Raw genomic sequence first — 11,314 nt, 5'->3', positions numbered from 1 at the left:
TGATTACTAATTTCATTTATGAGTCAAATAATGCAGCTACTTTCTTAAAATTAAAAAGCATTTCTGGAAATGCATTTTAATTTTGGTCACAATTTGCTTCCATACTACTACACTAACAACTTTCAAAACATGTTTCTATTGTAGAATGGGTGGCGATGTAAGGCTAGCAGGTTTGCACTGTGAAGGTAGTTTTTGTACTAGCTAACTAATCTAGCCGGTGTGAACTGGTGAAACTCACTCCTCAGGTATGTAATGGGCCACCCGCGTCAACGAATAGCTAGCTTTTCTTTGGCGTAGCTGGTAGTGGTTGCGCTTGGCATGTCAGAGGTGGTGAGTTTGACTCCTGGTCGGTGCGGCCAGATACCTCTGACAGAGTTTGCTAGCAAGACCATGTTCGTTGCAAACCCGTTACATTGGTGCCATGACCTGGATCGCTAGGTTAGCATCAGCTAACCGGCCGGAGTGAGTTTGAGGGGTGAATGTAGCCGGTGTGAACTGGTGAAACTCACTCCTCAGTGAGTGGCACTTAATGGCAATATGTAAATGTAACAAGAACACTATAATGTCAGGTACTTAAAAAGTAGGAGAACTCTGGGCTCAAGGAACAGAGCCAAAAACGTGCTAACTCTCCAATCAGCCGCACCCACTGTGGATGACTCCCTCCTTCACTTTACTGACTAATACATCTGGTCTGCTGTGAGTCACATTTGGACAATCCCTAATCAAAACATTGGCTGAACGGGTTGGAGAGAGGGAGTGAAAGAGGGGAGGGTGACACGTGTATGTAATGTGAGTGTGTATGTGGTACTGGATATAAAGATGAGGACATACTTTTCCTGTTGCATTGAAGGGAACATCCAAGCAGTAATGACCCGAGGTGTTCACAAACCTTGATTCAACTCCAGAGATGCATTATAAAAAGGTGACTCAATGAACTTTTGCAACACTTTCTGCTTCTGTCTAGCAGGTATAAAGTCGTGAGTACAAAGAAGCAACTATTATGTTGTCAACTCCATATTTTCAATTAAATTATAAGTTGTATTTGTGTGAGTCTGTGTGTGTGTGTGTGGTGCTGCCTGAGTCTATTAACCGTAAAGAAGAGCAGATTTCCCAAGAGGTTGCTGTGTAGCCATCTGCTCCACCCACCCTTCACAGCATCCTGAGCTCTAACCTCCTGACCTAAAGACACTCCATTGCTGATCTCTGTCTGATGCAATCATACGACACACACACATACACACACACAATCAACACTAGGGTTTGCTGCACAGACACACTGACTTCTGTCGAGTATTTCAGTTTGGGCATGGGTTTACTGTGTTTAAACAGCAGATAAACCTATTCATACATGGAATTGTCTGGGGAAAAGGCCACTCTGGCATAGGTTTACTTTAATTAACATATTTTAGTCTTATCCCCCTCTCTCATCGCACTGCAGCAAGTATGAAAGTTGAAGCACGTGTGATTGTTATTGCAGTATTCTCACTATTTCAGTGTCTTAGTACAACTTAGTACAGTTGCATTTAAATGTTTCGTTTATGTATTTTCAACCCCCTTGTTGTGGAGCCTTCACCCTCTCACTCACCCCCCCCCCCTCTCTCTTTCTCTCTCTCTGTATCTCTCTCCCGTGCACTCCATCCATCCCTTCCCCGGAGTCGACATTGGGAGCGCTCTAGCACCGAGGGAGTAGTGTGGAATATAACCCAGAGAACCGTCCACCGTACAGCGCTCGAGAGCAGACGACTAAACAACGGACCGTTACCGTATTCTTTATCAGCCAAAGACTCTTTGTCAAATACGTTGCCAAATGCCAACTGTGCCCGCGCTTTAGAAGCGACGGTTAACCGTGTGGAGTTTGAAACCAGCGGCCCAAACATGCTGCACTAAACCTGTTTGTTTTTCGATAAAATAGAAGTAAGGGAAGTTGCTACTCACTTTTCTTTTCCAAGTGAGCTGAGGAGAGCATTTTATTTTGGTCTGTCCTTTCTTCCGTTCATCACTGTCCCTTTTTTTCCCTTCACTGCCCTAGCTTGACTTGACGAGAAGCATTTTTGTCGTTACGGAGTAAACCTGTTCACCCGGCATCCATGAATTCGGATATCAATGTGTACCTCGGCCGGGAGAAAGCGGGCATCATGCGGAAGAGAGCTTTGCTCCTTAGGAAAGGGTGCAGTTTTGAGATTACAAGGTAGGTGATAGAGTTTCTTTTTGGATAGTCTACTGTCGCCTATTTTCCAAATGTATCCAGAGAGGGGACCATGGCAGTATGCTCCTCACACATTTCATGTTAGGCACATCATTTTATTTCTCTTGCAATATAGATATGACAAATGTGAGGCAGTTTTTTTATTGACTATTGACCCGGTCACCGGTGAGCATGCTCCACTCCAGCGCTCGAGGGATGCCCAAAATAAACATACACAGTGTTACCGTGTTGCACGAGAAACATCGCCCTGTCCCAAGATTGTAGGCTGTATTGAAAATAGTTGATATGATCGTAAGCCATTGACTGTGTTTCTCTCTGTCAATCAGTTCCATTATTTTGAGCCCAAAATGCAAGAGTATAGATAGGAGTGTTCTGGATCAGCGTGTTTGTCTCCATTGGTTTTCATTGAAATATTGTTATAACAATATATATTTTTAAATCCTTCCACAACCGTGTGTCGGTGTACTGGCTGATTCACTCGCCGGAGCGAGCGTTACGCATGGGTGCCTGCACTCGACTGTAAGCTACTAACCCATTCTCCATTTATGCTGCATTGCTATCAATTTTGCCGCAAATTAGATTATGGATGTCACCTACAGTGCCCCTGTGATCCGTGAGATTCATTTGAGTGTGAGGCATGAGAGATGAGCATGGACAGTCACACCAGGTCGTATAGGAGTCTGCAAGGTAAAGTATAGCCTACCAGACACAATGACAGTGGGTGAGTGGATGACAGACCTGTGTATCCAGGACGGGCTTTAACGAGCCGCAGACTGAACGCTTGCGTTACCCCTGGGGGCTAGGTACCTGCTTCTTTCTGAGAACTGGCAGCCTTCTGCAGGCTGTGAGTGTCAAACAATACTGGGCCGAAGCTTCACCTCCACTCATTCGAACTCTGTCGTGGAAAAGCAAAACCACTGACACGCTGTGACAATGTCGACGTTGTGTTCAATCCAAGGACTGAATTAAGCTATTATCTTTTGAAGTAGAACAACCACCGACACACTTTCTCCGACTATGAAGTATCTCCCCTTTTCCTCCTAGATGGCGCTATACTACCGCTCTGGGCCCATCTCCGTACATTGAATTGTGTTAATTAAATTCAATTGCCTGGCCATTTGATCTGCCTCAAACGACATCAGTTGATTAGCTTAAGGAAGTAGGCTGTACAGGGTAGCCTACTGCATCCCTTATTAGTCCCTGGTTTGCGTGGGGAAGTTCCCCCAACCCCCTCTCGCTTATATATTTATAAACACACATATTTTGCACTCCCTCGCGTTGTTCTTCATTGATAGTCGTGTGCCTGCGACGTCTCCCACGGTGTGGCCTCTCGTGGGTGGCTCGCACTTTCAGAATAGACACGGTGCGGTCGCTTCGCAGCTCGGCGGCCGGGCACTGTTTGCGGGGGCGACTCATCGCCAAACACTTTACTTTTAAATTGCGCCTTCAGTCGGCAAGTTGATTTATTTTCCTTACAGTGAAGAGGCAGCCCTTTCACTTCTGCCTTCTGGCGGCTGAGCACAGTCGTGAGGATTTCAGGACGGTCCCTCGGACACCAGTGAATTAAACGATTATCAATCAAAGTGCTAACGTGGGGCACTGCGCTCTTGTTGCAATATTTAGTGAGGTTTAGCCCCGGAGCTCTTAAGAGTTGTCGAGAGTCTAGAAGTAAGATCTGAAGAGATCTAGTCTCTCGGTGGATTAGCATGCTACAACGCATGCAGGAACAGAAACACCGTTTTATACATTTCTCTAAGGATTGAAGATATTTTCTCAGACAGTCTATAAGGTCTTGGGAAGGCATTTAGGGGAGTAGTCCACAACAGAGTCCTTTATTACTCCAAATTGAGTTTGAATGATTCCAAACATGTATTATTGAAACAAGATGTGCCTAGATGTTATCAGCATAGCTCAGCGAAGAGTCTTGTGAACACGTTGCTCTGGAGTACTGCAAAGTCAGTCAGGAATAATAGCCCATGGTGTGTGTGTGCGTGTGTTTATGCATACTTATGAGTGTGTGTGTGTGTGTGTGTGTGAGCAGTGGCGGTTCTAGACACATTTTACTGGGGGGGCCAAGGGGGGGCCAGTGTTTAATCAGGGGGCACATTAAAAACAAACAAATGATATTTAAACATTAAATACTTTAATTTTGCTTTACATTAAAATCATACAAACGTCTCTGGCTCTCCCTCTTCCAGCTCTTCAGGTCTCTCAATACCTTGATATGTTTCTCTAATTTTTGTATTTACTGGGGCAAAAAAGGCTTCAATGTCCTTTTCTCATTTCATGATGACTACTAGAAGAAGAAAAACTTTTTTGGTTTAAATTTCTTTTTTTTTTGTCAGCTCAGGGGGGCCACATTTTTACAGGGGCCCTGGCCCCTGTAGGCCCCCATGTAGAACCGCCCCTGTGTGTAAGGTAACCAGATGGCTAAAAGCCAATTTATAGACGCTTTTATCGAACGTATGCTTGTCACCAAGGTTATGGGCTTGGCCCGAAGTCAACTTCAGTCAATTTTAGTTTGTATCGGGCATAGACTTATATAATAGGTATCGGGTTAGTATTTACTGGATAATACGGCACCAACTACAAAATATGTCAAAGTGAAGCTAATGAGCAGACTGACGTTGGGCTCCGGTTGTTGTGCTGTGGGGTAGTGATGTGTCGTTCGTGAACGATTCGTTCAAGGACCGGGAGTTACGAGTCCTCTCAAAGAGCGAACAGTTCATTTTCTCATGGCCGCGCATAGGGACTGTTGCATAGGCTCGTCCAAGTAAACAGAAATGAGTTTTTTTCTGTTCTTGTGAACTCGTTTGACGTGATCTTTCATTGCCCAAGTACGGTTCTAATCCAAAGAACACAAGTCACCAAGAACGCCAAAAATACCCGGAAATGTTCTTGATCCGCCCCCCCCCCCTCCCCCCCCACCCCCGTTGAAATGAACGAATGACTCGAAAAAAGATTAGTTCATTTTACTGAACGAGATTCAAAGAACCGAATCAGTAAAATGAGCCGAACTTCCCATCACTACTGTGGGGTGCAACCTGACATCAGGAACAAACGCCCTTTCCAAATAATTTTTTTTCGGTTTCCTAAAGAAGAGGGGAAACGACGAGCATGGATCAACGCTGTGCGAAGAGGGGCTTGGCAGCCAGGCAAGAACTCAAGGATCTGTAGCAGTCATTTTGTTTCAGGTAACAAACTCATGATAAACAATAGGTAATGGCTACATGACCAGTAACAAGCCAGTAAAAGTTATGAATTCGCGTTAGTTTAACTAAACTCATTGTAACTAGTTAGCTAATGCTAGGTACACGTCGCTACATTGTTTTAAGCAATATAATGGAAATAGTAGGATACACTTTTTACACTGGAATGTGTATGTAACCAGAATGGTTATGGATTGTGCTAGACATGTATGATGCTCAACAAGGTGAAATATTGTTAACACCAACTGTTTCTGTCACTTTTATTTTAGGTGCACCATCAGTGGACCCATGCCACCCAGATTATGTGCCATCAGTGTTTGCGCACAAAACCACCACCTCAGACTAGTTGAAAAGGTACCAGAGGAGACAGAGTAGACCATCGGAGGTTGAGTCCATTGATTCTCCTTCCATAGAGGTCATTAATGCTGACCCCGAAGAAGGATGCACTGCTGTGGGTACAGATATGTCAATGGCAGACATTGACCAGCTACAAAATGAAAATGCTGAATTGAAGAGAAAAGTGGCTTTACTGGAGAAGAAATTGGAAGATCAAGAAAAACGCCTGCAAGATCCTATGTTTGGCAGTCTGTCTGATTTTATTTTAAATGATGACAAGCATACTCATTTTTACTCTGGTCTACCATCTGCTGCTGTGTTTTTCACCCTCCTCACTCACCTGATGGCAACGTGGAACGCTTCTTTCAACCATACTTACCCTTCCCAAGCAGTTTCTTGTGGTCCTGATGAAGCTTCGTCTAGGCTTAGCTCATGAAGACCTAGCTTTTCGCTTTAGAGTTAGTTGTGGGACTGTCTCAAACATCTTCCATGAATGGCTCGAGGTGATGGCTAAAGAGTTGCAATGCCTTGTTCGGTGGCCCTCCAGAAGAGATATAAGAAGAAATCTCCCCACCCTCTTCAAGACTACAGGTTTCCAACATGTTAGATGTATCCTAGACTGTACGGAAGTGTTAATTGAGAGACCAACTAGTTTGCAAACTCGAGCAATCACCTACTCCCACTACAAGTCACATAATACTGTGAAGTTCCTCATTGGCATTTGTCCAACAGGAGCTTTTAAATTTTTATCAAGAGTCTGGGGTGGTCGTGCTAGTTACAAGGTTATAACAAAGAACTCCGGGTTGATTGACCTTTTTGAACAAGGAGGTCATGTAATGGCTGATTGGGGCTTCAACTTTCGTGAATACTTTGCCACCAAATGTGTCCGTCTCCATGTACCAGCATCTACAAAGGGAAGAAAACAACTGACAGGGTTAGAGGTAACAAACTCTAGAAAAGTCACGAGTGAGAATCCATGTGGAAAGGGCCATAGGAAAACTTAAGTCATTCAGAATTCTTCGGAACACCCTACCAGTCAGTATGGCAAAACGGAGAAACTATACCAGTCTTTGCATAATAGACAAAATTGTAATTGTTTGCGGCTCTATCAAACCTGGGGAAACCACTGGTACCAAAATAAAGCAAGAATGAATAAAAACTTGGTTTGATCAATTATTATTATTGACCCCAAAAGCACTGTAGACTAACATTTCTGTTTATCAAAATGTTTTATTGGAAAATATTGGTGGCACAAAAATATTTAAAAAGGCAGGAAAGCAACCAATGCTGCTACAAGAAAAACATGCCTTGCCCTTCCTCAATGTCTGATGCTAAATCAGCACTATTGAGCTGCTTTCGAGACCTTGATGTCCTTGTATTTGTTGCTCAACTGCAGTCTTCCCTCCACAAATTCATCCACAATTTTTGGCAGCATGTGCTTGAAGTAGAAGCCACGTAGCCTCTGCATATATGTGTTGACAAAGTCACTGTGACACAGTCACTGTCATAAACCTCTGTAGTAACCTCGGGGTAACTAACTTTTGGGTTTACAATGTACTGCTCATTCTGCACTCTGATGTCTTGGTTTGTGGCAGTGAATGCATCATTAAGGGATGTGCAAGTACTGAGGGTGATGAGCCATTTCACTTATAGCAGCTTATCATCAATGATGCCATCAGGGCTTGCTGCTAGCCATGGGTCTCCTGTACACCACCAACCCTTTGTCCATCATTTTGCAGCCCCTCTCTTTCATTTGCATCTTAGCAAGTTCCTCACTTTCCTTCCCATACCTTGTGGCCACACTCCCCTGGAACCTTGGGTAGAGGTGTTCAGCAACAGACTTAGCTGGGTCAGTTGTCTCTCGCTGAGGCACCTTGCTGGCTGTGCTTGCTGTTATGAGCAGCTTGCTTGCATCATGCCACAGTGGTTCTATGCTCTGTTTTCTGGTGTTTCTTTCAAGTTCCACCACTTGCTCAGGGCTCAGTTTAATGAAGACATCATAAAATGTCATGCACTTTGGACAACTCAGAGCACTACCATGCTCACTATGGGGCTGAGCTAAGCTGCTGAACACGTCAGGTTCCTCTCTGCACATCCTGCTCTCCCTGACTGCTGGTGAAATCCTGACGACCTGCCTCAGAGGCAGTCTTACTGCTGTCACACATGACCGAAAAGAGAGCACAATCTGGCACAACTTCCTAAAACAAATGGTGAAAAGACCTTACTCGCCTACACAGCCACATACTATATCCTATATGGTACTAAATATTTTACATTAGGCTAACTTGTGTATTTGTTGGGCATATGTGGACTATACCTTACCTTCAGGGCTTTAAAAAGTTTTTGGGGTGACCCACATGAACTTAGCGGGGGAAGACAGAAGGGGAGCTTGTTGCCGCTTCTTGCCAGGTTTGATGAAATTGCATTGAGCAACAGAATCTAAAAAATCTAAATTATTGAGGAAAATGCAGTATTATAACATATGTAGCATTGCATTGGACCTAAAGTATTATCAAAGCTACATTCATATTGCTCAAACAAAATATCCCAAATTTCACACTGAGATTTTAAAAGGCAGGGAAGTAGTATTTTTAAATGCTCACCTTCTTAGTCACCCATGACCAAACACTTGGTTTTGAGCTGACAGATGGGCCACTCTGCAGTCCATCCTGGACACACTGCTCCACAGTAATCAAAATCGTGCCTACATGGCTACACACCTCTCCATTGCTGCACAGATCCAGAGACATTCCATTGGCATGGGTAATTGCAAGCATTTAAAAGGCCCATCCAAATGTTGTTATCAAATGAAACATGGCTGTATTGTTAGCCAGCCTCTTACTTACCCTGCCATGCAAGTGCAATGCCCGCTTTGGACTTCGCCGGACTTCGTCGCAACGATCCAGGCGGAGTAGCGCTTGGAAAGAGTCTGACCTGCATCGATTTCCCTGTAAACCACACTGTTATTTACATATTTATACGTAAGGATGCTTTTGACTTTTCCAGAGTGGAAATAGTTGTAGGAATCCAAGCTGCGATATGCCTTGAACGCCTCTCTTGAATAGACACATTCCCTCTCAACCAAGTATTCAAAGATATGCACCTGACTGATCTCGGTTAAATTAGACAGGTCCGTAGAAAAACATTCTTGTCTCAATATTTTGTTGAACGGGTCTGGTAACGTAACGTTAAAGCAACTTAGCTTTTCCAAATAACGGCTCTTTTCTACAACTTGTAACCCCATATAATACTGGCTTTACATATTTATAATTAACTGGCTACATAGTAACGAATCAGAAAAAGCTAGACTGTTGTTATGAGTTCGCCGGAAGTTGACTTTGGGCCATAACAACGCACATGCGCAGTAACGTTTGTTTATGTTGTCATCTTGAAACCGTCTATTCTTTTGCGTTTTTGCGGACATGCACAAAGGGAACGCCCTCTCCGTCAAGGAACTCCCTCTCCGTACCTTCTCCGAACCATAGACTTAATATAACTAGAGTAAGCTACTTTTGTCTTCCAAGATGGCATCCCCTTTCATTTCTATGAAAAGTGCTTAGTGGCGCAGTGAGGCAAGCGAGAGCGCGAGACTGGATGCGTCCATCTTTCCACTTCCGTGTCTTCCGGTCTAGCTTTAAACAGTGGCTCTTTTTTTCCCTAGCTCCGAGACCTTGTGCACGCTTGCAACTAGCTGTACACGTCATACTTTGCGACAACCAGTCGCGAGCATAGATTTATATGGTTACGAGCCAAGCCCTCGCCCCTCGGCTTGAAGCAACGGCCCTGGTGGATATAGGTGGTATTGCATTAAGGTTAGGTTTCCGACTCTTCCGGTCGTTCTATTAACTCCAGTCACCATTTACAAAATTGTCTCCCCCAATAATTCTTGTTCGATTCTCGAACCTGGCTCATACTACTAGCTTTTTCATAGAATAATTTATCCCGATTTTTGCTCAATTTGAGACCAATCCGAAATGGGTAAACTAGCACCCCATTTATTTGCTTACGTCAATAAAAGTTGCCTGCAAATGTGCTTGCGGATACTAACAGGGCACGAGCACAATAGTTCACATTGGCCGATAGCCGATTTACATGGAGCTGAAGGAGCCATAGACTTATATTGAATGAGCACAGGGAGAACTGGCTTGAGTTGCCTGCCTTGTTGCAGCAAGTTAAGCAAATGTCACACATACATGAAATGTTGTTAATATAGTTTATTCCCGTTATTTTAAAACTGATTTGATTTTTCGTAAAAACGTTCATGACATGATGGCAAATATAATATGTTAAGCGCGAGCATAGATTGTTGACGTCTATCTGGAGCAAAGACGAAGATTAATACTTTAATCGGTAACCACAATAGGAAATTATATAGGCCTATATTTAAATAATATTAGTCTTGCCTTCAGAAGCTTTTGTTAAACACACCCATTATTCTTTTGTTGATCGTGTCATCAAGCCAGACTGCTTTTGTGGGACAATGAAGGTCCTCACTCACTGACTCTATATGTTTCACCCCCACTTACATCTGATGGAAACGTCTTGTAGCCTATATGGTTTTCGAATATTCCCCTTTCAAAGGCAAATGTCCAATAAAGTATATTCTAGACACAGTTCTTAAGCTTTTATTTATTACATTATTACCAAGTCTTGTTAGATCACGTTATATCCATTAATAGGCGTTTGGTTTTGTAAGATGAACATATAAAACACATGGCCATATTTCTACACTGATGTTAAATTGAAGGCAGTGTGAAGAAAGTAAGCTATGCTAAGTCTGCATTATGGAAGATTTCGGTTACCAAAATAACTATAAAGCTTTCTTTGCCTGGCGAGAACAAAGACGGAGGTGTTCATGCTAACAGTTTATTTCATCCGATACAATGCGTTGGAAATCATACTCATATCACGAAGAAAAAAAGCAACCTATGTGATGAGTTCCATCTAGAATAGCCCTATATTTAGCCCTATAGCCTATTTCTAAAAAACAATTGAAAGGAATACTATACAGTGACAGAATACATTTCCGTTAAGTTTGCAATGCCCACACGCTTGTAACCATATAAATCTATGCCCGCGACTGGTTGTCACAAAGTATGACGTGTACAGCTAGTTGCAAGCGTGCACGAGGTCTCGGAGCTAGGGAAAAAAAGAGCCACTGTTTTAAGCTAGACCGGAAGACACGGAAGTGGAAAGATGGCTTCGTCCAGTCTCGCGCTCTCGCTTGCCTCACTGCGCCACTGAGCACTTTTCATAGAAATGAATGGGGACGCCAACTTGGAAGACAGAAGTAGCTTACTCTAGTTATATTAACTCTATGTTACGCGCGTGTGAGCTAAGGCATTGCAGTTGCAGAATCTATGGGCAGAATGGGGTCCAAGTCCGATAAGAATCAGACACATGATGCAAACTTAACGGAAATGTATTCTGTCGCTTTATAGTATTCCTTTCAGTTGTTAATGCAGACTTACCATAGCTTACTGTCAACTTTATATTCAAACGAAATGCCACAATTCACACTGCCTTCAATTTATCATCAGTGTAGAAATATTGTTTTATATGT

At 43.3% G+C, this 11,314-nt stretch overlaps 1 protein-coding gene and 2 long non-coding RNA genes across 3 annotated transcripts in view; 2 read left to right on the top strand and 1 right to left on the bottom strand.

Annotated features, from left to right (window-relative positions):
- Nucleotides 1–1,655: 1,655 nt before the first annotated feature.
- The window catches only part of garnl3 (GTPase activating Rap/RanGAP domain like 3), a 77,110-nt gene continuing 67,451 nt past the window's right edge, over nucleotides 1,656–11,314 (top strand). The window contains 2 exon segments of the mRNA XM_084687131.1: nucleotides 1,656–1,914; nucleotides 2,030–2,188. Of these exon segments, the coding sequence (XP_084543257.1) occupies nucleotides 2,088–2,188 (101 nt within the window). The 5' untranslated portion in view covers nucleotides 1,656–1,914; nucleotides 2,030–2,087.
- Nucleotides 2,222–5,402, top strand: LOC146236026 (uncharacterized). Its single transcript, XR_014740975.1, has 3 exons — nucleotides 2,222–2,725; nucleotides 2,806–2,893; nucleotides 5,305–5,402. It is a non-coding gene; the product is annotated as an uncharacterized LOC146236026 (long non-coding RNA).
- Nucleotides 6,990–9,099, bottom strand: LOC146236025 (uncharacterized). Its single transcript, XR_014740974.1, has 5 exons — nucleotides 8,855–9,099; nucleotides 8,598–8,699; nucleotides 8,355–8,481; nucleotides 8,074–8,199; nucleotides 6,990–7,949 (listed from the first exon to the last, which is right to left on the bottom strand). It is a non-coding gene; the product is annotated as an uncharacterized LOC146236025 (long non-coding RNA).

The sequence above is a fragment of the Hypomesus nipponensis genome, chromosome 22, assembly GCF_054491055.1.
Source record: "Hypomesus nipponensis isolate SF chromosome 22, ASM5449105v1, whole genome shotgun sequence".
NCBI classification, from domain to species: Eukaryota; Metazoa; Chordata; class Actinopteri; order Osmeriformes; family Osmeridae; genus Hypomesus; species Hypomesus nipponensis.
The sequence above is the reverse complement of the archived record's forward strand: the minus strand, read 5'-3'. Positions and strand labels throughout refer to the sequence as shown.